Here is a 26522-nt window from a genome sequence, read left to right on the forward strand (position 1 = left end):
AGAAGTTATTTAGAAATTAATCCATTTGGTTCTCGCTTTTAGTTAACAAGCCATTTGCTAATATTAATCCCACCCTGAAAAGCTCATGATTCCAATTTCCTTAGGAACCTTACTTCCACATTGATTCTTTTTTCCTTAGTATTCTAAGGACCTCCCTTTCTACCTTGCAGTTTAACCTTAAAACACAAAACGATAAAAATGTCTTTTTAAAAATCTCTGAAGATCCTTCCTATTTGTTCCCTTGTTCTTTTGCTAACTTCCTTCCTGAGACAGTCGATTTCTGCTCTATTGATTTCTGCACCATGACTCTGCATTTTGATCTTTTTTTTCTGAATCCTAATTTTTTGAAATTCCAAGTTGATATTGGCATATTGGTGATTTACAGGGTTGTGTTAGTTTCAGGTGTATAGCACAGTGATTCAGTTACAAATATACACATATCCATTCTTTTTCAGATTCTTTTCCCATGTAGCTAATCACAGAGTACCGAGTAGAGTTCCCTGTGCTATATAGTAGGTCCTTATTGATTATCCATTTTGTAAGTAGTAGTGTGTGTATGTTAATCCCAAGCTCCTAATTTATTCCTCCCTGCCCTCTTGTGTTTTTACCCGTAGTTTCATTTCTTTCTTGTCTTTTTACCACTCTCGTCTTCAGTGTCTCTCTTTATTTCTTTGCTGTCTTTTCAGTTCATTCAGTCGTGTGCAGCTCTTTGTGACCCCATGGACTGCAGCACGCCAGGCTTCCCTGTCCATCACCAACTCCCTAAGCTTGCTCAAACTCATGTCCATCGAGTCGGTGATGCCATCCAGCCATCTCACCGTGCTCTGTCGTCCCCTTCTGCCTTCAGTCTTTCCCAGCATCACGGTCTTTTCCAGTCAGTCAGTTGTTTGTATCAGGTAGCCAAAGTATTGGAGTTTCAGCTTCAGCATCAGTCCTTGCAATAAATACTCAGCACTGATTTCCTTTAGGATTGACTGGTTTGATCTCAGGGACTTCTCCATAGCTCAGATGGTAAAGAGTCTGCCTGCAATACAGGGAACCTGGGTTCAATCCCTGGGTCAGGAAGATCCTCTGGAGAAGGAAATGGCAACTCACTCCAGTATTCTTGCTGAGAGAATTCCATGGACAGGGGAGCCTGGCAGGCTACAGTCCATGGGGTCACAAAGAATTGGACACAACTAGACAACTGACACACAGTTTGATCTCCTTTCTGTCCAAGGGACTCTCGAGTCTTCTCTAACACCACAGTTCTAAAGCATCAATTCTTTGGCCCTCAGCTTTCTTTACGGTCCAACTCTCACATCCATACATGACCACTAAAACCATAGCTTTGATTAGGCAGACCTTTGTTGGCAAAGTAATGTCTCTGCTTTTTAATATGCTGTCCAATTTGTCATAGCCTTTCTTCCAAGGAGCAAGTGTCTTTTACTTTCATGGCTGCAGTCACCATCTACAGTGGTTTTGGAGCCCAAGAAAAGAAAGTCTGTCACTGTTTCTGTTGTTTCCCCGTCTGTTTGCCATAAAGTGATGGGACCGGATGCGTGGTCTTTGTTTTTTGAATGTTGAGTTTTTCACTTTTCTCTTTCACTTTCATCAAGAGGCTCTTTAGTTCCTCTTCACTTTCTGCCATAAGGGTGTCATCTGCATATCTGAAGTTATTGATATTTCTCCCTGAAATCTTCATTCCAGCCTGTGCTTCATCTATTTCTGTGTTGACTGATCACCTTTTGAATATGTGTGCAGTTTGTATATCGTTCTGTGACCTCCAGCTCACTTAGATGCCCTGCCAGCCCTTCAGGACTGTGAGTTCAAAACAAAACTCCCATCTTCTTTCCAAACCAGTTTCCCTTTTGTGGATGTCCATTTCTTTCAGTGTCCTTCCATGCTGCCAAGCCCCCAACAGTTTGAAGTTAATCTGTCTTCAAAATTTTAAATTCATTTATCCCCAATTCAAATGACTTTTCCTTATTATTTTAAAAATACAAAGAAAAGATATGTACAACGTTTTTAAAATTCAAGCAGTATTTCAGGATTTCATTAAAACATAAATTTTCCTCCTACCTTGGTGCTCATTTACCCTCCCTAAAGGTAACTTTTCTACCAGGTTTTTGTATATCCTTCCTGAGACTGTATGTGAATATCCAAGAGAGAACATATGTTGTGTGTATCGCCTTTTGTATACTGTTTCTTTACATGCATGTATCATATTGGATAAGCTGTGCTATACTGTGCTTTATTGCATTTAACACATTTTGGAGGTGTCAGCATAGAGTTTCCTCACTTATTTTAGTGGCTGCGTAATTTGCCCACTGTGTGGATGTACTGTGACTTACTTAACCAGCCCCCTGTTAAAGGGCTAGATCTATTTATGATTTTCCAGGGCTGTAGTGTACATCCTTGGAGGTGCAAATTTGTGTACATGTGCTAGTATTTTACAAGAGAAATCTATAAAAGTGGAATCACTGTGTCAGAGAGTATGATATCCATTTCATTATCTTTTGGTGGAGGCAGGAGTGAGGTCTTCCTTATTTTTCCATGTTAGAGACATTCCCTTTTTGAAATTGACTTCTTTGACATGACTGCCCTGCTCTGTCAGATCCTTCTTTCTTCTTTCTTTTCTCACTCCCTGCATTGAAGTCTCCCACATACCCTCAGTTGTAATGATTCACCAGCTCAGTCATGCCCGTGGCTGTGATGTGTCCCAGTGAAAGGATGGAGAGCAAGAACCACAAAGGGAAGAGGCACATGGGGCCAAGTCCAGGGGATCAGAACAGGATTTCAAGGGTATCCTGCCAGTGCTGTCACAGGGGATGGAGTTAAATCTCCCAGCAGCTAGCTGTGACCGTGTGAGATATTCTGTACTAGGGAAGCTCATTAGAGACTCACCACCTGTGGTCTTTATTGAGAGATGTTGTGTAGATAGCATCTGCCTGCTGCTGCTGCTGCTGCTAAGTCGTGTCAGTCGTGTCCGACTCTGTGCGACCCCATAGACGGCAGCCCATCAGGCTCCCCCGTCCCTGGGATTCTCCAGGCAAGAACACCGGAGTGGGTTGCCATTTCCTTCTCCAGTGCATGAACGTGAAAAGTGAAAGTGAAGTCACTCAGTTGTTTCCTACTCTCAGCGACCCCATGGACTGCAGCCTACCAGGCTCCATGGGATTTTCCAGGCAAGAGTACTGGAGTGGGGTGCCATTGCCTTCTCCATAGCATCTGCCTAGGAGGTACCAAAACTCCAGACTCCCAGCAGGAAAGCAGGTGTTCAGCATAAATCATGTTTGCACAAACAGTTGAGGTGGGTAACCCCCCCTTCTCAGTTAGGGTGGTGGGTGCTCTCCCTAAATTCACGTTTCTTGGAAGGAAGCCTTTCAAAGCCAGCAGCCAGGTCTGCTGTGTTGACACCGCACAGCCCGTAACTGACCACCATTGAGACTTTGCTCCTGACTTCCTCTCTCAGTTTGTCTAGTATCTCTCATTTCATTAAGTCATCATCTCTTCTCTGACTGCTGAGTCTTGGCCATTCCCTTAATGTTGGTCCTGAGTCTCCCACTCCTTTCAGTGTATTTCCCCTTAGATGTCTTGCCAACCTTTCACACTAAGGGTGTTCACAGCTAAAGTCGTCATCTTCCTTCTGAAATTTGTTTCTTCCACAGTTTTACCATTTTAGGTGGGGGCCCCACGTAGACAGTTTTCTTTGATATAGCTCAGTGTTTATCTTCTCCCACCCCCACCCCCTCAGCGTCTGCTGCCATCAGCGTGGATCAGGCTCTTATCTCTCTATGCCAGGCTTACTTGCTGCCAGGCGGCCTCCCCGATATTCCCCGGCCCACTGGATTGTTGTTCCCAATCCCATTTTTGTCTTGTTAGTCTAAAGTCCGCCTCTAACTCTGTCTTTAGCTGCTCCCTTACTGTTTACTGTCTCCCGGATAAGTTTTGTCTTTCCCTGCCTCTCTGCCTTCGTAGCTGGACATTTCTACCTGAACTGGCTTCCTTCTCCTTTCTGCCTAACTATACTTTTTCCCCAGGTCACATCATACCTCATTCATCAGCTGTGGCCACCTCAGTTCAGCTCTCTATATATTTTTCTGAAGCATTTATTCAACACTTCCTTCCTGCCCCATTTTTGGGAAGATGCGGACTTGGCCAGGGCTGGTAGTTGCAAAAACAGAAGCCAGCTGCTAATTTGAGCAGAAGAGGAATTTATTAAGTGATGTCAGCAGGCTGGACCAAAGAACCAGGCTTGTCACCGATGTCATCATAGACAGCAGCCCAAACCGGGCTCAGGGCTGTTGCCCGCAGCGGACCAACCGTCCTCTGTGCTCTGGCGGCGCCGCCGGTGCCTCTGCTGCCCCCCTCGGCCCAAGTGAGCACTGCAGGATTCTGGCTGCTGCTTGTCATGACGTCCAGCTTAGAGTCTGAACTGGAGGTGCTGATGGACAGATCTGCATCGTATGCCTTCATCACAGTTTGGATGAGTGCTCATGTTCATAAGATAGAGGGTTTCCCAGCTGGAAGGAGGTTCTGATTCGAACAGCTGTACAGAGTGTCACGTTTCCACTAATCATCTTTTGGAGGGTATCTGACTTCTTCCCAGCTGTATCATCAGCTCCTCCTGGATGGACGGAACTCATACTTCTTTCCAGCTGCAGGCTGCCTGACCCAACCCTGGTGTAGAGCAGACATCTGATGAATGACATAAAAGGCAAAGCAGTATGAATCCGCTGGATGTTCAGGCAGGTTAATGCCAAACCTGACTAAGGCTTAAGTTTATGACACTGTCTCCAGTGTGTTCAGGTCTGTGTTGTATTGTTTTATGTAAATTATTTGTGAAACATCAAAGCCTCAAAGCTTGGAATTGCCTTGAAAACAGCACCCTTCTCCCTTTCCACAGGAGCCTATTTGTGAGGGAGTAAGTGGGCTGAGGGGCTTTTGTTTCCTTCATATGGTCCAAAAAAGTTGAGTATTGCTGATGGCTCAGCAGGTAAAGAATCCGCCTGCAATGCAGGAGACCCTGGTTCATTTCCTGGGTCGGGAAGATCCCCTGGAGGAGGAAATGGCAACCCACTCCAGTATTCTTGCCTGGAAAATCCCATGGACAGAGTGGAGCCTGGCAGGCTACAGTCCATGGGGTCACAAGGAGTCAGACATGACAGAGCAGCAGCAGCAGTGGTATTAATATAAATTAGGGTGCATTCCTAAGTAGAAAACATTAATATGGAAAACAAACAGCAAATGGCCCAAATTTATAGCACAGTTGTTTCTCAGACTGATACAATAAAAAATTTGTGGTAATAAACATTATAAATGCTTATTATATAAATCTGGAAAATATACAGATATATAAAGAAGAAAATTAAAATCTCATTCCTCAAGAAAAGTGTTGTAACAGTTTTGGCTTACTTCTTTAGTGTTTTCTCTTTCCTTTTTGATGTTTATTATTAACTTGGTTGAGACCACACTGTATGGAGTTTTGTAGGCTACTTTCTCACTGATAATTATTTCACTAACAGTTCTGTGTTATTAAATATTCTGCATAAATATAAGTTGTGCTCAGTTGCTAGTCATGTCCAACTTTTTGGACTGTAGCCTGCCAGGCTCCTCTGTATTCTCCAGGCAAGAATACTGAGGTGGGTTGCCATTTCCTACTCCAGGGAATCTTCTGGACCCAGGGATCATACCTGCATCTCTTGTGTCTCCTGCATTGGCAGGTGGATTCTTTACCACTGAGCCACCTGGGAAGCCAAAATATAAGTTGAAAATATAAAAAAAAATTGAAGTTACAAAAACGGTTCTCATTTTATTAAAAGATATACATCATGAAAGATGCTGCTGTTTATTCTTGCCTGTGGCCAAGAGACTTCCACGTTCTCTATACACAGAAACCATCCAGTCTGATGTGTGGCTGTGGCCATGCTCTACACATCTGTTATATTTTTCCTTTTCTGGTTTGATGCCCCATTCATCTCCCCCACGCTGCCCCCAGCAATGGCTGTGACACCAGATGGTCACTGGCTTTGGTGATTTCTTGTGCTACTGCTTAAGGCAGCAACACTCTGTTCAGCAGCTGTTTAGTTGCCACGCCTGTCAGAACCCAGTTTCCAGAATGGTGAGAGCTCATTCATTCACCAAGTGATTGTTGATCATCGCCTGACCTCTGTCCTGGGGGTGTAAAGATGATGGCTAGGTCCTGCCCCATGCAGCTCAAAATCTAGGCATATGTTTGCACAGGAACAGAGTAATGAGTACCATGATGACCCTCAGAGGGGGCTGACTCAGTTGGCCCAGGGAGTCTGGAAAAAGCTTCACACAGAAGATTGTGTTTGAGATGGGATTATATGGCCTCTTTTGTTTCATTTCTTACTTCTTGACAGTCAAAGCTACCTTGATCAATTTTAGCATAGATGTCATAACCCAGGTGAGCTCGGTATGCTGGTATGCTGGCGTCTGGCCTGCTTGTCTCGGTCGGTCAGAGGCTGCAGATGGAAGTGGGATGTGGTTGGGGTGCAGGAGATGCAGCCACATAACCAGTGGTCAGGGAGGATGGTGGAGCCATCCAGGGGAGGGGAGTGAGAAGATCTGATCATGTGTCAGGCCCCAGACAAAAATGCTGGGTTCCAGGTGAGGAAGGGGCAGGTGGGAGACCCGAATCCTGTGTGGGAACCCCTGTCAGGGCCCAGGCCTGCACCCTGGACCAGGCGAGGTCTGCAGATGCCATGTCTTGAGAGACCCACAGGCACCCTGAGTGCATCCTTCTGACCGTGCAGGTCTCTGGTTCCCATGGGGGGTGCGGTGTGGAAGCCCAGTGGGTAAGGTAAGGCACCCAGTCCCAGGTATGGTGGAGCAGCTTAGTGGAGTGCTCTCTGCAGGCAGTGCGTGCTTGTCATTGTCTTCTTCAGCGCTAGAGTAGGGCCTGGCCTGGCCTACATCATGTTGGGATCATCCCTGGAACCTTAGGAAAAACAGAGGGGCAAGGTGTGGCATTTCATACAACCCTTTGCCAGATATTCCCAGGTGGCTCAAGTGGTAAAGAATCCGCCTGCCAAGGCAGGAGACTCAAGAGACGTGGGTTCAGTCCCTGGGTTGGGAAGATCCCTGGAGGAGGAAATGGCAACCCACTCCAGTATTCTTGTCTGGAGAAACCCATGGACACAAAGCCTGGTGGGCTACAGTCCATGGGGCCACAAAGAGGCAGACACACTGAGCATGAACACACACTCCAGCCAGATAAAAAGTACTGGAAATAGTATGTGTCTATTTCTAAAGAATCCAGAGTGGTTTGCAGGTGTCCTGCTGTCTCTAAGCTGCGTTGTTCCTGCTCAGCTGTTTGAATGTTGAGGACTTGGAAAAATGCTAGGGTCTGAGCAAATTCATGTGCAGCCTTTAAGAGTGTAGTCCTTTGATTTTGTAAGTGACCATTTGTTAAAATTATTTTTCCTAGGTAATCCCCTATGTTGGGACCATTTCTGAGCAGTTGGAGCCGGGAACATTGATTGTACTACGTGGGCATGTTCCTAGTGACTCGGACAGGTAAAGTCATTGTGTTAGATGAGAACACAAGTATAGTGCATCTTTGTGATTGTGGGACAACAGCAAATAATGTAGGAGAGACCATCTGGGTACTTGAGGCTGATTTTGCTTTTACAGCAGCCTTGGCCAAGGTGCTGAGGAACCTGGAATGAAAAACTGAAATACAGGTGATTTGGATTTTTTTATTGCTGTGAGTCTGACTTTAGTGTGCAGAATTAGAAACACAGCTAGTGGAGGGAATTGTGGTCAGATGACAAGGACGTGGCCTAGTTACAGTGTAACTTTCGCACAGCATCTCTTCAGACCTGTCCAGGTGGTTTTATCTAATGCTTGCCTTGGGCACAAAGTCTGGATGAGCAGTATCAGCTGGAGTTGGACTTGGCTCTGTATGACTGACGCCCGAGTAACAATGGTTTAAATAAGAGGCGAATGTGACATCTAAAGGGGACAGCCCAGACGGCTGAAGGCCGTGCCATCGAGCTGGCAGAGGCGGGACCCCCTTCCTGCTCGCACCCGCTGTCCCAGGGTGATGTCTTCTTTCTCACGGTTCCTGGAAGCTGCGACTCTGGTCCTCACGTTGTTTCTGTAGCTGCCTGGGTCCATATGTGGTTTTGGGGGGGAAGATTTGGGGTGGACAGAAGACAGATGTCAACTGACTGTTGAGGCTGTTTCCTGTAGTTTTCCGTGAATTCTTCCCTTCCACCCCATTGGCAGAGCTTGGGACTCCTGGGCCAGCCCTCCTGCAGGGAGGCTGCGAAATTAGGTGCTTATTCTGGGCCGTTCCAGCCCCCTGGTGGGTGAGCAGCGGAGTGGACGGGGGTCAGCAGGCCTGGGTTTCCACGCGGCCGCCTTCCTGAGTCCCCACGTGGCCCGTCTCTTCCCTCCACAGGTTCCAGGTGGACCTGCAGTGTGGCAGCAGTGTGAAACCCCGAGCGGATGTGGCCTTCCATTTCAATCCACGCTTCAAAAGGGCCAACTGCGTTGTCTGCAACACTCTGAGAAATGAGAAGTGGGGCTGGGAGGAGATCACCTACGACATGCCTTTCAAGAAAGAGAAGTCATTCGAGATCGTGATCATGGTCCTGAAAGAGAAGTTCCAGGCAGGTTTTGGAGGGTGGAGGTTGACTCCTCACTCATGACAGTGAGCATGAGGGAAGCCCTTCACACACGTGAACTCGCCCATACATCTCCTAAATCCAGAGGAAGGGTTTGGCTTTATAACTCTCCTCAGAAGTAGGGCACGGCGGGTACCTTCCCTTGAGGTGGGCACAGCCTGGCTCCTGTGTCCCTGCTCATGTCACCATGCAGGTCCAGTGTGACTGGATCTTTGCTGGATTGTTCTCCTTGCAGGACTGAGTTCGTTCTGAACTGGCTCAGGCTTACACTGATGATGGAGAGTGAACTGCAGGCACTAGAACCCTGAGTGTGGGGGAGTCTGAACTGACAGACACATGGGATCCTGTCGTTGGAGTCGGGGCCAGGGGGGTTGTTCAGTTCCGTCCTGTGCTGCCTCGTCCCGTAGGATCCAGAGATTCTAACCAGAGGAGATCTTAGAAAGCCCACGTATCGTCAGGACTGCTGAGCACCTTATCCCTAGTGTGTGCAGAGGTGGAATGTGGTCCCGAGGCTGCTCCAGCCTGTGGAGCCTCCCAGAGCAGAGACTTGACGGCACAGAGGGAAACATCCCACCCGAGGTGCAGACCCCTCTGACCTTCAGAGCCTGCTCCCACCATCCCTCCTCCCCAAAACCTCCCCCTCCCCCCACCCCTCCCTCTTCTGGCTGTTGGAGTCCTTGCGTCTGTATCATTTTTTTTTAACGCCGGTCTGTACTGTTGTGCTTTGGTTTTTTTTCCTGCCTGCCTTTTGCCTTCCATTGGGATTTGCAGCTCCCTGGGGTCTGAGACCATACTGTGTTCTGCGTGTCTTCCTGACACTCCGTACACGTGTACTGGCATCTGGGAGGGAGGAAGAAGGAGCCCGGAGCACTGGTGCCCTCTCGGTCAGGCACTGGGCTGGAGTCTCACGAGAGGGACGGAGTCATCTCCTCCCAACAGCGGCGTCTGGAGGCGCATGCTTCCTGCTCACAGATAGGAATTTCAGAGAACTTGGGTCATTTGCCTGGGTTCATTCATTCAGCAAATTACCCAAATGTGTGTGGAGCACCTGCCTTGTGCAGGGTGGTCTCCAGAGTCTGGTCCTCAGGACAGCAGGGTGATGAGGTCGTGGGGCAGGTCTCTGCCAGGGCTCATGGGCACCCAGGGTGTCTCATGTACAGGCCTGCTACACATGGGGATGCGGTCGTGTGTTAACCGATGTGTGATCCGTCTGGAGAGAGTGTCCCTGGTGCTCAGTCAGATGAGGAACTCAGAGGAAGTTAAGAGTGCTGTCCGCTCTGGTTGCTTTCATCACAGTTTGGTCAGACGTGTCATGGGGAGACCTGTGGGAAAAAGTCTCAAAATAAATCTGAGTCAGGAGATTTAAACTTGGATGAATTAATAAAATTCATTTATTAACTGCTTTATTGGAGGGGGCTGTTGTTTTCTGTTTGTTCAGGTGGCTGTCAATGGAAGGCATACCCTGCTGTATGCCCACAGGATCAGCCCAGAGAGGATCGACACGCTGGGCATTTACGGCAAAGTCATCATTCACTCTGTGGGCTTCAGCTTCAGCTCGGTGAGAGCCCTTCCATAGGGGGCGGGGGGAGGGTGGTCTGGGGGTCTTCTTTGGTGACATTTTCTGATGAAATGGTAGGAAACATCTTTAACTAACATCATCTGTTGAGATGAAAACAGTGTAAATATATCCCTCACTAGTGTGTTAATTTCTTAGAAGTAAATATTCGGACTGCTGCTGCTGCTAAGTCGATTCAGTCATGTCTGACTCTGTGCGACCCCATAGACGGCAGCCCACCAGGCTCCTTTGTCCCTGGGATTCTCCAGGCAAGAACAGTGGAGTGGGTTGCCATTTCCTTCTCCAACGCATGAAAGTGAAAAGGGAAAGTGAAGTCGCTCAGTCGTGTCCGACTCTTAGCGACCCCATGGACTACAGCCTCCCAGGCTCCTCCGTCCACGGGATTTTCCAGGCAAGAGTACTGGAGTGGGGTGCCATTGCCTTCTCCAAAATATTCGGACTAGTAGAATGCTAATCATTGACTAGAGCTTTATTGCCTGTAGATCTCAAATCTAGCATGGTTCTAACAAAAAACCCAAAGTGATAACCATGAAACAACCAACCAACCTTTTATAGCTGGAGTGGGGGTATATTTCCTTGACGTGGGAGTACCGTGGAGTAGTTCTCTCTAAAACTGTTTCCCAGCAGTGGGATGTCCAGTTGAAATTGCTAACCTGCCCTCCACAAACAGTAAAACAAATTACAGTCTTGAGACTCTGATTCATTCGCTCAGTCTTCACACTTGTTCTTACCTCTGTAGCTTTTGTCAGTTTGGTAGTAGGAGAAGGATGCTAATGTTCCTGCCTTTTTGGATATTTTGGATATTTGCATATTTTCCATGTTTAGTACCATTTATGATTTTTTTGATATGTCAAGAAGATTATATTTACAATTCTGATGGATGTTAAACATTAATCTGAACTTTTTTTCAGGATTTAGGAAGTACCCAAGGATCTACTCTGGAACCAACAGGGATAAGTAAAGAAAATGTAAATATTAAATCTCTTAAAGTTTAAAAATGTCTAAAAATGTCTTTTTTAGTTGCCATGTAAATTTGGTGGCAGGCAGGCTGAGTTTTTTTTAAGTTATGTTTTTAATATGAAAACTTACATTTTTAATATGAACACTTACATTTTTAATATGAAAACATGTTTTTAATGTGAAAACTTACATTTTTAATAATATGCTGGAAGTTGAAAATTGAGGCATATACTTCAGGGTGCCGGTTGCATTAAGTTTTGCTGTTTAAACTCTGATCTGACCACTCCCCACCAATCTCATGTACAAAAAACTCTCTTAACTGCCAAGTAGGGCTGGCAGGAGGTGTTTATACCTAGTGAGCACAACCAATGCATCAGTAAACAACTTCCACGTTTCCACTTGTTCCCCATGGAAACAAGTGCAGTTCAGACCTTTTAGCTGTTATTACTGGAGAAAAGTGAGGTCTTAACTGATCTCAGCACGTTCATAAGCAGACTCTAATCTCAGCATCTGGGGAGCACCCTGGAAAGAAGTAAAACATGTTTGACCCCGTGTGTGGCCTTTGGAAAATGCTTAGCTCACAGTGGAGGTTACAGAATGCAGACGATGAACTGGACAGGCAGACTGTCCGCAGCCTGCGTGGCAATCTGCAGCTCCCTGCGTGTGTTCAGAAGGCACTGGCACCTACATGTCCCCTGCCCAGTGCTGGGCAGGCCCTGCTGTCCCAGGCTCTGAGTCGTACAGCCAGGAACATCTGATTGCTCATGTTATACCGTTTATTTCTTGCCTGTCACACATTCTCCTTTTGTCTTTCTTTTTCAATAGGTACAAAAGTCTGGCGGGTCACAGCTTGTAAGTATTTTTGCTATATAACATGTGGAACCTTTTTATAAGAGTGTCCAGGAAATGAAGTTTAAACCTTGGAAGACAGCTTCACTTATTCCATACCTTACTGCAGAACTGTTTCCCTACAGCCTAGTAATAGAGGAGACATTTCTAAAATCGTCCCCAGAACTGTCTACACCAAGAGCAAAGGTTCGCCGGCCAATCACACTTTGACTTGCGCCAAAATACTACCTACCAACTGTTTGTCAAAGGTTTGAAGAGCCAAAATTTTCCTAATTCTGTGTAACAAGTTAAGTTTTAGTTAGCTGGTTGTGTAATCTCCACCCTCAGTCCAAGCCCGAAGCAGCCACTTGGCGCTGGCATTGTGTGTCATGGACGGAGAGCAGGTCCCTGAGCCCCGAGTGTGTTTTTGTAACTGCCCCGGCCTCGGCCGCCTCCCCTCCAGGCTGGACACAGAGCACACGCCAGACCCCAGCCGAGGTGACTTCTCAGAGGGAGTGTCACTCGGAGGCTCAGGGCCCTCCCCACATCCGTTCACTTCATGGTCTGAAACAGCCTCATGGAGAGTCTGCTGGGAGCCGGCACAGTGCTGACGGCCGGGGACCCCCGTGGGACCAAGGCAGACTCATCTGTCCCTTCACGGGGGTCACAGGGTCACGGCCTTTAAACATGTCCCGGTGTCTTCAGGCAGCTCTCCCACAAGATCTCTTTCTGAGGTTGCCTGGCACTGACTGGGGTTTCTTTGCAGACTCTGCCGTTCGTAGCAAGGTTGAACTCCTCCATGGGCCCTGGACGGACCGTCGTCATAAAAGGAGAAGTAAATACAAACGCCAAAGGGTCAGTACCGTTAAGTGACCTTGAAAGTGCGGATGCGGCTGTGCGTCTCTTACCCTGTCACGGCAGTCTCGTGAGGTGCAAGTCGGGCTAGCGTCATAAGCTTCATTTGAAAAATAAGACGGTTAAAGCCAGAGGCAGTTAGACTGCTAAGGACAAAGTTGGTGGCAGAGCCCTAGGCTTTTTGTGGCTAGACAGGAGGGTGGCTTTTTGTCCACAAGGCACGCCTTCGCCTTGAACTGCAGGGCAGCCTACGAGAGCAGATCAGTTCTGTCAGGACTCCTCTTGTCATGGACTTACAAATTCCTACTCTTACAATCTTTTCCAGAGATGTGCAGAGTTCTGAAAGTTTGAAGTGCGAGCTATTTTCCCAGGTTGCACTAGTGGTAAAGAACCCGCCTGCCAGTGCCGGCAGCACAAGGCTCAGGCTCAGTCCCTGGGTTGGGAAGATTCCCTGCAAAAGGAAACGGCAACTTGCTCCAGTATTCTTGCCTGGAGAATCCCATGGACAGAGGAGCCTGGCGGGCTGCAGTCCCAAGGGGTTACAAAGAGTCAGACGTGACTGAGCACACACAGTACCCTTTGAAGAACAGAATACTTGTAAATGTTGAGAGAGCTTCTGCTTTGGAGGGACCCTATTCCAGTGACAGATGTGATCCTTCGGGTCACTTATTCTAACCCAGTAATTTTTTCCCAGTCGGATCTATAAACACTGATTTTTAAGCTTTCCATATTTTCATTTTGCAAATAACATACTTATACCAATGGTATACTGACTCACAATTTTAAACATCACCTTCGGTGGCATTCCTGGGTCTTTGAGTTTAATCCTTATTGTTAAAACGGCACCCCTCTCTTTTCCTTGGCTAATTAATTTTTTCTTTAATTCTCTCAAAAGCTTTACTGTTGATCTGCTGTCAGGAAAATCCAAGGATATTGCTCTCCACTTGAACCCACGCCTGAATGTGAAAGCATTTGTAAGAAATTCTTTTCTTCAGGAGGCCTGGGGAGAAGAAGAGAGAAATATTACCTGTTTCCCTTTTAGTCCTGGGATGTACTTTGAGGTGAGATGATTATCTTCTTTGAAAACAGTACAGGAAAAAGAATCCTGGGGGTAGGGGTAGGATAAATTGTCCATCCTGGGCTTCCCTCATAGCTCAGTTGGTAAGACTCCACCTGCAATGCAGGAGACCCTAGTTCAATTCCTGGGTCGGGAAGATGCATTGGAGAAGGGATAGGCTACCCACTCTTGTCTTCTTGGGATTCCCTGGTGGCTGAGCTGGTAAAGAATCCTTCTGCAATGTGGGAGACCTGGGTTCAATCCCTGGGTTGGAAAGATCCCCTGGAAAAGGGACAGGCTACCCACTCCAGTATTCTGGCCTGGAAAATTCCATGGACTGATAGTCCATGGGGCCAAAAAAAGTCGGACACGACTGAGTGACTTTCACTATTTAAATCAAGTACAGCTTAATATGTGGAGCTTGTGTGTGGTTTTGTTTAGCTGGAGACTGTTATTTTGAATGCCATTTTGTAACATAGGTAATCAGCACAAACGGCCAAGCCAGTCGAGTGCCACATTATTTACACTGGTATTATCCAATGTTTGTTTTCATGATGACAGTTTCTGTGTAGCCCCTATTAGTTAATAGGAATTTTAACAGGAACCTGGTCTCAGGGCTGAGTAACACGTTGAACCCTCAGTGACCACGAGGACATGGGAGCCGAGACTCCTTGCCCTGTCGTCTTGGTGACATGCAGCTGAGGTGGCGGCACTTTCTAAAGTGATCCTGCTTGTGTGCCTTCAGAGAAAGACACATTCAGACCATCAGGACTTGAAGGCGTGTAGTCCTGAGCCCCCAAAGGTGGAGTATCACAGCACAGCCTTGCCCCAGGTGTGCTTCCAGGCTGCTGAGCCCAGTCTCCTCCATGTGTCGGATGCCACGTGGTCGGCTGGGTACCCTCACTAGCTCACGTGACTGACTCCTCATGTGGTCGCTGAGGGTCACTGATTTCGGTCATGCCTCCGCATTTTAAATTGTCACGTGCTCTAGACAATTGGAGCTTGCCAGACTCCTCAGAGTTGCTGAAAGCATGAACATCAGGCTGAATAAAAGGTGGCAATTTGACACTAGTTTTATTAATAAGTTCCAGTCTAAGGCATGCCCTGGTGTGTGTGGAGTAACAGACAGAAATGAGCCAAGCACAGGCTCCTGAAAGTGACGGATACTGGTTTGGGATTCAGAAGGATGTGGGTACACTGCATTTTTCAGATGTTGCGGACTTATGGACAAGTCGCTGGAGGTGGGAAGTGCGGCCCCAGGGTTGCTGACTTGGCAGGTGTCGGCGTGTGGGTGACGTGGGTTCCCTGAAGGAGCGGCGGACGCTCTGGAAGAAGGTCGAGGATTGTGTCTGATGACTGGGAACTGGTGTCTTCTTTTTTGACTTGCTTGAGCCCCAAGTTTGGGACTACTGCATTAGTATGAAAGAGGACAATAATAAATTCTCTTAAATAGTCTTTTCCTGGTCTTCTACTTCAGGAAGGGGAATTGACGTCATGTTGGATCATTGTGGTTTTTCGTGGGGCTAATTTTTTTCATTTTAAAAATGTCTTTCGGTTCTTTAACTTCATCTGTGAGCTCTTGTTTTTTATAAATTCAGTTGGCACAGTACCGTGTCCAGCAGGCTGTGGGCCGCTTATCTCCCATTGTTAACATGCTGGCTCTCCACTTGCTCTGATGTCCCATAGAAACTCTTCACAGTGTCTGCCTAACGCCAGCCTGTTTTCCCTTCTGAGCTTGTTGGGGTGGTGTGTCCTCTGTTCTGTGGAGATTGTTAAATGTTCACCAGAGAAGTCTTTCTGCCTGGTTCAAACTGGGGTTTCCAGCGTTGTGGCACAGGACCCCCAGTCACGGATAGCTCCCCCAGTTCTCTGCATCACCCTTCTGCCTTCATCTGCGTCAGTTACTGCTGTTATCCGTGGGATTTCCGCCTTACTAATCTCCCCCAGCAGCCATTTCTACTAGTTGTTTCAAAAGAAAAGACACTCAGTTTGCTGCTTTGAAGATCCAGACTTTGTGCCTCTGTCTGCCTCTGGGGCAGAGGCAGGGCGCGAGGGGAGAGCCGTGGACTCGCCCTGCTGGGCTGTTCAGCGAGGGTGCAGACGGGGTGGAGTGAGTGGCTGGACTGGCACGGGGGATGGTAGCAGGGAATAGGTTGAGGTGGACGAGAGATTTAAAAGGACTGCAGATTCTTCTGTTAACTCTGAAGGGCTAACACCAGTGATGACTCTGAACTGCATCTCTGCCAGAATGCAGAGGTTCATAGAACAAGGAGCTTTGACCAGCGTTACAGAAACAGTGTGCTGAGTGGGGGTGGGAATCAGAGTCACCAGGCAGCTGTGCAGTCCCCTCCAGCTGCCCTAACCCTCTGGGATTTAGTATTTTCTGAGCTGCCCCAAACCCAAGTTTGAGGCAGAGAAGTGAGGACCGAAGCCCCTGGGTTCCTAGCCCATGGCAAGAAGCAGCTCTCTCTCCTTCAACTGAGTTCCCATGTGTCTTGAGGAAGGCGACTTCCCACTTCACTGAGAGCCGGGGCAGGAGTGGGTGCATGCGGGGCAGGAGCGGGGGACCGAGCGACCAGCGGGCCTCAGGCCATGGTGAGGTTCCAGGCACGTGAGAGCCACTTCCCTGAGTGGGACAAGGCAGAAAGTGCCACCACCAGATACGCGTTCGTCAGAGCTTAGAAACCGTGGCAGGGTGTTAGCGCTGGCAGGCTGGGAGAAGAACTAAATGGTGTACTTTTTAACACTCTGTGTGCAAGACACAAAACCTTCTAAAGCCTGGGGAACCCTCGTGTGTGCTTTCCTTCCAGATGATAATTTACTGTGACGCCAGAGAATTCAAAGTCGCGGTGAACGGTGTCCACAGCCTGGAGTACAAGCACAGGTTTAAGGAGCTGAGTAAAGTCGACACGCTGGAGATCAACGGCGACATCCACTTACTGGAAGTGCGGAGCTGGTAGCCGACACGAGGGCTGTAAATGCTGAAATACAGCATGACCTCGGTAACACTGGCCTTGGTAAAATGCCTCTATCACGACATGCTTTCTATACATTGTTAAAGTCCTTAAGTCCCGCTGGGTGTCCTCAGTCCCTGCTGCGCGACTTGCCGAGCCGAGTGAGAAGACTGATGCCACAGTAGTCACAGCCATTACTATAATGGGCTTTCCTGCTCTCCTCTGCACCTTGACTGCCTCTTGTAAACCTACTTTGCATTCAGCAAGTATTTAGGAAGTGCCCACTGCAACAGAGAAAGCCAGCCTGCACTGAGCATTTATCTTTCCACGTGTGCTGGGAGCCAGGGATACAGAGTGGGGCGCGTACATTCCCTGTTCTGCCAAGCTCTGGGCCACTGTTGCTCCTTCACACACTGGACTCACCAGGGACTTAGAAGGATTATTCTATTAAGTCTCCTAAGGGCACAAATTTATAGGTGACACTTCCTCCAGTGCTGGCTCAGGGTTTGATTGTATCCCATAATTGGGAGGTTTGGGAGGTTTGATGTTGATTTATGTCTGGAGATTTTCTTTAGCATGATAAATATCTAGCTCTGCGAGTTGGAAGCATTACCAAATGATTAACACTTTGAACTCTAAACGCAGCACAATGATAAAGGCAAAAAGCAAAGCAAAACTGAACCAAATGGTGTTGAAATTAACTTGACGTCAGTCTCAAGGCCACTGATTTCTGTACCAGTAAATGCATATTTTAGAATATTGGAGTTTCGAGTGAGCCAGAGGTCTCCTATGCACATACTCTACAGAGAGTGTAAGGTAGACAAGAGACGGTCTCAATCTGTAAAATGTCTGTGGGTAACAAAGCAGTGTCAAGATCAGATTTAATGGCTGTTTATAAAGCAGGCCCCATCAGTAAACTGCAGCAGCCGAGACCAGTCAAGTGGAGAGGCGCTGGCATTCTGCTGCTGGTCAGCGCGACCAGCACTGCCTCCGCCGTCTGAAGACGGGTCCGTCATCGTTAGTGACGGAGATCAAAACGTTGTTCTGCTTTTAGTGATTAAAATCAGGACCTGTATCAGCAAGTTAAACTGTTGCATTTCTGTAATTTTTGTCTATTATTCTTTGAAGCAAGTTTGGCAGAAGTTCTTTGTAGAATTCTTACAGGTCAGATCTTGTTACAGGGAATTTCAGAGGTTTGTGAGTGGGGGAGGGAGAAAGCTAAATCAGTCGCATCATTTTATCATGTTAAATTGCTGGGCTGAATTCTGCCAGGATTTGGGGATATTTTCGTAACAGTTTGTGGTTAGATATTATTTGTATCCATATATTGCAGAAAATACTATTACCAATCTTACTCCCAAAGGTACTCAGTGTGGACGCTTTTAGCACTTAATTCTTTTCCATCTTTTCATGTTAATTTATTATGTGGAGTCTCACCAAACAAAAAAAAAAAAAAATAGTGGAGGTGGGGATGTTGGGAAAGCTGTACAAGGCAAGAAGGGTCTAGACTCCCCAGGGTTATTTTTTTCCTTCAGAAAAGAACATCAGAGGGCCTGGCAGATGGCAGAAACTGTGGACCACTTAGAAAAAAAGAAAAGCCCCCTTACCTTGTTTTCTTTAATTCTTAACCACAGTACGTTTTCCTTTTATGTGGACAGTACTAAGAGTTCTTTGATAGAGTAAATATAAAATCTTAAGATCATTTGTAGAAAATAAGCTGTTACCACTTATTAATAAATCCTGTTGTGACATTTCTTCAAGAGAAATACGCACTCCTAGCAAGCTCTGTCTCCAGACGCAAACCAGCCTTCTGCTTGTCACAATTCCACACTAAATTTCTATATTAAATTAGATCAAGGGCTTTCAGACTTTAACAAAGCTATGGAACAGTTCTTAGATGCCTTAAAAATTTTAAAGGCATCAATTAATGTCTTAAACAAAATAAAGGCAGATTTAATTCTGCTTGAGTGTTCACTTTCTAGCTTCACCATGACATGGTATAGAGAGAACTTTAAAGCTTTGAAAAAATTCTTTTATTTACTTTATTCCTCAATTCTTGGTTAACTGCCAATGGAAATGTGAGCACATCTAACTGGAGGGGCTCCTTCTTGCCACCGAGTGTTTCAAGGCCCTGGCTATCTGTAGGCTCATTGGGTGTGGTGGTTCTGTAAACAGTCTACTGCCTCTACCACCCCACCCTACCCCCAAGAGACTGAAGGATAAAGGACAGTCCAGAGTAGAAGATGCATTCCAGAACGACCTGCTCTGTGGGGCACACACAAAAATTAAGACTGAAGTGTTATCCACCCAGAACGAAAAGTCAAAATCCAGTGGCTTCAGGGCTGAAAGCATTCTTGTTGGGTGCTAATTGTCATTTTCTTAAAGTAAAGAGCTGCTTTGAGTGAAATCCCTGACATGGATACCATGCAAAAGCTATTCCTTTACCACGAACATTCAGGTTTTATAGTCCAAATGCAGGTTAGCTTTGAATGCTAACATTAAACATGTATGTAGTGACAGTAACATCAATCAAGAGAGACTGTAATAGGTGCTGGGGCTTCCCCGATGGTTTATCGGTAAAAGAATCCACCTGTGATGCAGGAGACCTGGGTTTGATCCCCAGGCTCGGGGAGATCCCTTGCAGGAGAAAATGGCAACCCACTCCAGTATTCTTGCCTGAAGAATCCCATGGAAAGAGAAGCCTGACGAGCTACAGTCCAAAGGGTCCCAAAGACTGAGCAACTGAGCACACACTACACACATAGTCAATGCTGAAACAAACACAGCAGTCTGTATAAAAATACCACGTATCATTTACTCTCTGTAGATTCTGTACAACTGGCAGGAAAGGCTTCTGTGGTCGCATAGATCAGGAGGGAATTTTGTAAAGAAGTCCAAGTAGGGTTAAGGCACCAAAAGTAATATGGTCCTGAACACCCAGAATAAAGACATGAAAGAGCAGTCTGATCGCTGACCAGAGTACGAAATATCCAAACCCAGAGTTTCAGAAGTAGCTCTGGAGAGGCTCTCCCAGGATGGTCTCCAGCTGCTGGATGGTCTTCTGGCACTGGTGCTCTACCTCTTCACATTCATCTAAAAAAAAAAAAAAATCAGGTCAGTCTTCCTGCCTCGGTTCTCGTCAGCCTGGTCTGCACATCCTGCTCTCGCTGTGAGTCCCTGAGTCAGGAGAGAAGTGAGCACAGTGCTAGTGAGCACAGTGCTGAGGCGGAAGCCATCCTGAAGTCCCTCCTGCCTTTCTCCTTCCTGCCTGCCTCCCCTTCTTACCGTCTTAGACTAGGGAAGTGGACAAAGACCCCAAACAGTGGTGCACAAATGAACATTCCAGACACCTCGCAATGCTGCTCTGTTTAGTCATTCACACAGCCCCACCCGTGGCGGGGGAACAAAGGCGCAGGCACCTGGCTGGGATGCGCAGTGAACGCCAGCGTGAAAGCATCAGTCCTTGCCTCCGCCACCCCTGCTCGTATCTGTACTACTTCCTGGGCTGCATGGTAGCACCATGCTCACTCTGCTCTGTGTGCAGAGCTGCACAAACCTGAACTTCAACCCCAGTTCCACCTGTCACACTTGTTATCAGATTAGTTAATCCTGTTAGAGCCTCTAGTTTTTTCCTTTATTTAAAAAAAAAAAAAAGGGATAAGGGCATGTGCCTGGTGAGGATTAATGAGCTCATCCACACAGAGTAGAGAGTAAGTGCGGGGCATTGACAGTGCTACTCCACTGTATCCTTAGTGGCACTGGATGTTTTGATATAACAACCCTGCATCTGTGGACCAAAATATTCAATCATAGTCATGTATGAGGTTAAAGCAAAACAACATTATAGTCTGTACCGTCAGCAAAAAACACAAAGGTAAAGACAGTAAGGATTATGCTGTAAACAAATCTCAAATGAGGAGGAGGTGTTTGCTTTCTAACTGTTCCCTCCACCCCACTCAAAACAGGAGCTCAGCCTCCAGGCAAAGTGCTGGAGCCAAGAGCTCATCACAGTTTCTCCAAATGCGCGTTCCCACTAGGCACATTCCTACAGAGGTTTAATTACTTCTTAGAAGTTTGGGAATTACCTTCCATCAATTCAGCTAAGAACGGAATGGATTCTGGTAACAAGACGATATAATTCTCTCTCAGTTTTTCAGCCAGTGCTAACACAGTTATCAGAGCAGCAAATCGAACCTGAAAAGATGAAGAATCATTTTTTAAAAACCAAAGAACTATTATAGCTCTGTTTGTTAATTTATGATCTAACTTGAGACATGCTCTGAATCTTAAACTGTTATTTCACTCTCCATTCAAGCTTCATCTTAGCATACCAGTTCATTTAACAGTTTGAGATCTGTTTAATAACACGGGCAACCTTGTAAGTCACAGCCTTTCAATCTGTGTTCTAGTACTGCAGGCCTTTCATTTGAATGTTTTTTTTTTTAATAACATTTTCCTTAAACACAGTAAAAAAAAAAGCCACATGCAAATTGGAGTGTGTCATCAAATGTGACTGCACTGGAGCTGCTGGCTGGCCTGGCTGATGCCCACCTGGCGGGCGTGTGTCCCCAGCCACTGCAGGCAGGACTCCTGCCCTCAACCCCGACTGGGGTCACCATGTGGTGGGGTGAGGGGCTGCACCCTCCTCAGCCTGACTAGAAGACACTGACTGTGTCATAAATGTCCTAGTTTTGGAACTTAAAGATTGAAGTGCTGCTTACATGTCTTGTCTGTGACAAGGAACCCAAGCAGCTGTTTGCTCTGTTAGTCATTCACTCTGAAACAAAAGCCTTAGTCATTCACTCTGAAACAAAAGCCATCTTAGTCCTCTTTCTGGTTTGGGGTAATTTAAAGAATATCTGGATACAGCAAAGTGAGATGTTTAAAAAACATTTGTAACTGCCTATGTTCAATCAGGATTTTCCTGATCTGGTACAATCAAAACATGTTACAATAAATCTAATGCAGAAACTTTGTAAGAACCTACAATTTAAAATGTAGGGGTACACTGGAAGAGCCTCATTGTTTCCATTACTTCCAAAAAACTAAATGTTGTGAATTTCAACCAATAAATCTATTAATAAAATTCTGCTTCAGTCTGTTTTATCCACTGAAATTCCAGTGTAATAATCAGCTTGCGAAATGGTGATCCATCACTAGGACAGCTTGAAAACTTCAAACCTCCACACATCACTGCCCCATGCTGATGCACGTTATTCCACGAAGTCCTAGGCCAGAGATGTGTATACAACAGGATAATACACTGCTCTAACTCAAAGGAATGGTCTGTGGACAAACACAGCATGTGTCTGGGAGTACACTGACGTGTAAATGGTGCTTAAGAAACACGAGGAACTGAAGTCTTTACAGTATTTAAAAGTATAAAGCATTTTAGTGGTCCTGTCTAACACACCATGGGCGTGGGAAGGACTGCTGTTTATAAATGGCCTGTAAGTGGAATTCAGATTTCTCAGGGTCAGTCTTCTGCCTGACACAGGCCAACCCCCGGCACTAAACGCAGCCGTGCAGGTCCTGCGGCCGTGGCCACGGGTGCCAAGCGCACAGCATCACACAGGCCAACCCCCGGCACTAAACGCAGCCGTGCAGGTCCTGCGGCCATGGCCACGGGTGCCAACCCCCGGCACTAAACATAGCCGTGCAGGTCCTGCGGCCATGGCCACGGGTGCCAACCCCCGGCACTAAACGCAGCCGTGCAGGTCCTGCGGCCGTGGCCACGGGTGCCAAGCGCACAGCACCCATGCTGCACCACTGCGCCTGACCTTGGGTGAGGAGTCCCTCGTCTTCAGCAGAATCTGGTAGTTGAGTGGTTTCCAGAGCGAGTCATCGGCCATGGCCACTGAGAACTGCGCAAGGCACGGTATCAGGTGCTTTGTCACCCGTTCCTGGAACTTCTCTTCGCCTCCAAGCCTGTTTTCCAGCTGTTGACAGTGAGACAAGGACTGAGCAGTGGGTCTCTTGCTGTTTGAAAAAAATACTCAACGTATATGGTATTTTACTATCCTTCCTAATAGCAGGCTCAAAAACCAGGTACTACTTATTCTATTACTCTCTAGAGCAAATCTACCACCTGCGAGGAACTCAAATGGAATCACAGCCTATGGCATCGCCCCTTTTCCTCTGCAGAAACTGAGAGAAGAGCAGCCAAACCCTTACACACACTCAAGAAACTCAGTTTTTAAGAATTAAAAATTTAATAGACCTTAATCATGCCTTTTATTTGAAAAATTAAAAACTCAGTCAATGCCACTGTGAAGACAGTTACATTCATGAGAAACATGAAATCAATTTTGAAATTAAAATTTCATAAAAAGAAGAAAACCCAGCAAACTGTGGTTCTGGTCAACATAAACCCTGCAGGCACGTACCACTGACTGTCCCAACTTTTAACAGCAAATGGTTCCACTGGTTACCTGATCCACCAGGGGCACCATCAAGGCTTCTGCTCTCTCTTTACTTAGAAAATGCTGGGTGTCAAACAGGAAGATTTTGTATAAACAGTTCAGAATAAACTGTAGTAGCAAGCAGCACTTTTCAGGATCGTTTTCAGAGTCAAAAAACGCTTCATCTGTAGATTGGGGAGAGTAAAAATGGAAACAAAACCAAAAAAAGCTGAGTTTCAAATCTCCAGTGTTTAAATTCAAATCACTATTATAAGAACTATAAGTAGAGGGGTATTTCTAAAATGATCTAGAAATCAATCAGGATGAAGGAAAATAGACGTCTCAGGGGACTGGCTCACTCTTTTAGAGTTGTTAACATTCTTGGTTGTTAAAGATTGCTTAGTCTGGCAAATGGACTGCTTGTTATTAGTATTAAAGAATAAATCAATTTTAATGTTTTAGAGTTAATTCTAGAAGCAAAGAAATGAACCTTTATTCTTTCTCCCAAGTGAGTAAATTAATACTGTGTGTGTGAAAGTTGCTCAGTCATGTCTGATTCTTTGCGACCCCATGGACTGCCAGGCTCCCCTGTCCATGGAATTCTCTAGGCTGGATCTTCCCAACCCAGGGATTGAACCCAGATCCCCCACATCGCAGGCAGATTCTTTTACTGTCTGAGTCACCAGGGAAGCACCAATTAATAACATGCTAAAACAGTGTCTGACAACTGACTATCAAGTAAGAAATATATCTTCCTTACTACACCTGGTGTAATGTACACAGAGCAAGCGTGCCAACTGACCTAGAGGCCGCTACCTACCTGTTTTGGAGATGTTCACCTGGTTCAAGGTGTCAGCAAAAGGCTTCACTAAGTGACCAGCAAACAGGGTAAAAAGCCCTTTCAGTTTTTCAGCAATGCAATCTGCCAAGTTGTAAAATGTCAACAGCCTGTCCTTGGGAGCATCCTCAGTCTTAGCCCAATCAAATAGCTAAAAAAATAGAGTAATATTAGTTTCTTCTATGGATCTTGTGACTGATATGTAAGAGAAGTGGAGGAAGAAAGCTCACCTTGAAGAACAGGGGTCTGAATGTGACCTCAGAAAGTTTGACCACCATGGCTACGAGACAGTCAATGATGTAATTTTCCGTTTTTCCGATTTCCTCCAGATCATTCTAAAAACAGAAGAGCTAATTTATTAGCCAGAGTACTGACATCTAGGTCTAACTCTGGCAGGTACAACAGGTTACACAGCTAGACTTCTCTCTGGCTCTGAGCTAGGTGCTAACTTCAGGACAGGCGGGTGGAAACATGCCTACCTCAGCGTGCTGGGTGCGGAAGTCCAGGGCCTCCAGGAAGAACGTGGTGAGCTGGGGCTGGTGGGAGGCGAGCTCCTCCTTCCTCATCACCCCAATGTGCTCGCGCAAGACGCTCATAAACGGGCCCATGAGATTCTGAAAACACACAGGAGATGTGCCCGTTTTTAATACTCCTAGAGTTCATTAATACATCTGTAATGGCATTAAATAACCATATTCTTCTTTTAAGTGAAAATCTAAAATTTAAGTACCACATCTCCATCCTCCCAAGTCTAATACCCTGAACAGTCTAACCTTCCAGTTCTTCTCAATCTGCTTGTATATCTTGTTGATGGCTGGCAGTAACACTCGGGGTGACAGCGTGGTAGCCAGTGTCTTTTTAAGGGACGTGAGACGGACATTAGCCTGGGAGGCAGGACCCATTTCACTAGTGATTTTCTCCAAGTGAATCACCTGTAGGAAATAACAACCACCATTAAGGCCACCACAGGTCCTCACCGAGAGCATCTGTCTACACACGCACAGAAAGTCCTGGTGAGGATGGAGAAGCTGGTCCACGTGCCAGTGACTGGAACGCTCAGTGCACTTAGCCTCACACAGAACTCCTCATGCACCAACCCCAAACGTAAGAATAAATAAAAAATAAAGACTTATTTTTAATATTTAATGTAAATTAAAATGGAAGAAAACGGACAGATGCCTCTTTCCAGGGAGGAGTCAGGGATGCAGGCAAATGGTGGGAGGCAGGACAGAGGGCAGGGCTCAGGACAGTGATCTTAAGAGGACAGGGATCCAGGGACCACGAGGAAAGCTGCGTTCTTTGCTAAAGAATCTAGAAAGCTGCTCAGATGCAGACGTCCCTTTCCTCATGACGTCTACTTTCAAGGTGTGGCTAGAAAGTATGTGAATCAATCAAGTCATCTGCGTCCAAGCAGCTAAGGCTCCTAACCTCATAAATGGCCAGTGATCAACACAACACAACAGATGGGGGCCATTCTCAGGCATTTTCATTTGGCTAGAAATGCCAATGGCCCACTGTCTGAATTGCAGCACAGGCATTCCACTCTGAAAGACACCGTAGGGTCAAGAAACCCTCATGTTAGGAACAAAGCAGTCATGCCCATTTCCACAAGAAGCTCTATCAGCCCAAGTCCAAAGAGCTCACAGGAAAAGAAAGCAGTAAAATACATCCTGCAAAATCAAAGAAAGAAAGAGTCTCCTGACAAAGCAACGCCCATACCAACCTCATGACTGAACTGGAGGGACAGCGAAAGTGAGAAAGGCACACATCTGGTAAGAAGCACATCTTGTCAGAATAAGAGTCTCCATGCCAAATGGAAAGCTTCAGGCACAAATAAAATGATCGAATCTCTAACTTTTCCCTTCCCCTACGGTGGTCACTGACTCACCTGCGACAGGACCCCTTCCAGGTAGGGGCTGATGAAGTGCGGCAGGGTCTCGACCACCTTCTGCAAGGCTGCCAGGGCGCTGAGCAGGTAGACCTCACCCGAGACCAGCTCGCGGGTGCTTCTCATGGTCGTCAGCAGTGGCGGCATCAGGCTGGAAAGAAAGGACACAAGTTTCAAAACTTAGAGCAGAAACAGAGAATGGAAGACGGAGCAGAAGTCACCACGAAAAAATCCAAACCGCCATGCGTGCCCCTTTCATTCTGACGTCCGAGCCCATGAAACAGCTACACATTTCATGTTCCCAAGAGCAAGAGCTCTCCCAGGGCCCACAGGACCAACTCAGTATCACTTTACTTAAAACATGACAATGTCTTTCAGCTGAACACTTGCTACGTGTCAGGTAAGCATGGAAGCAATTGTACTCCAATTAAAAAAAAAGACCAAAAAAAAACTGTTACTGGTCTACAAAGAGTAAGTAAGGAGACAGCAAGCTCTTAAACATTTATAGCAGTTGGGCAGAGTAATT

General features: G+C 46.5%; 2 protein-coding genes across 9 annotated transcripts in view; one reads left to right on the forward strand and one right to left on the reverse strand.

Moving 5' to 3' along the window:
- LGALS8 (galectin 8) overlaps positions 1-21955 on the forward strand; it is a 34919-nt gene extending 12964 nt beyond the window's left edge. For 4 of the 7 annotated variants that reach the window (XM_061404924.1, XM_061404921.1, XM_061404925.1 and 1 more), the window contains exons 3-11: positions 7436-7524; positions 8414-8624; positions 10078-10197; positions 11127-11183; positions 12001-12027; positions 12150-12272; positions 12770-12858; positions 13754-13919; positions 16726-21955. In XM_061404924.1, the coding sequence (XP_061260908.1) occupies positions 7436-7524; positions 8414-8624; positions 10078-10197; positions 11127-11183; positions 12001-12027; positions 12150-12272; positions 12770-12858; positions 13754-13919; positions 16726-16875 (1032 nt within the window). In that variant the 3' untranslated portion in view covers positions 16876-21955. The remainder of the gene's footprint in view (positions 1-7435; positions 7525-8413; positions 8625-10077; positions 10198-11126; positions 11184-12000; positions 12028-12149; positions 12273-12769; positions 12859-13753; positions 13920-16725) is intronic. The other 3 variants (XM_061404926.1, XM_061404928.1, XM_061404927.1) reach the window with 1 other exon arrangement.
- The window catches only part of HEATR1 (HEAT repeat containing 1), a 51770-nt gene continuing 44912 nt past the window's right edge, over positions 19665-26522 (reverse strand). For both annotated transcript variants that reach the window (XM_061404920.1, XM_061404919.1), the window contains exons 37-45: positions 25997-26147; positions 24882-25040; positions 24588-24722; positions 24339-24443; positions 24091-24259; positions 23301-23455; positions 22650-22808; positions 20955-21063; positions 19665-19962 (exon numbers count right to left, since the gene is read on the reverse strand). In XM_061404920.1, coding sequence (XP_061260904.1) covers positions 19874-19962; positions 20955-21063; positions 22650-22808; positions 23301-23455; positions 24091-24259; positions 24339-24443; positions 24588-24722; positions 24882-25040; positions 25997-26147 — 1231 coding nt within the window. In that variant the 3' untranslated portion in view covers positions 19665-19873. The remainder of the gene's footprint in view (positions 19963-20954; positions 21064-22649; positions 22809-23300; positions 23456-24090; positions 24260-24338; positions 24444-24587; positions 24723-24881; positions 25041-25996; positions 26148-26522) is intronic.

The sequence above is a fragment of the Bos javanicus genome, chromosome 28 (assembly GCF_032452875.1).
Source record: "Bos javanicus breed banteng chromosome 28, ARS-OSU_banteng_1.0, whole genome shotgun sequence".
Lineage (NCBI taxonomy): Eukaryota > Metazoa > Chordata > Mammalia > Artiodactyla > Bovidae > Bos > Bos javanicus.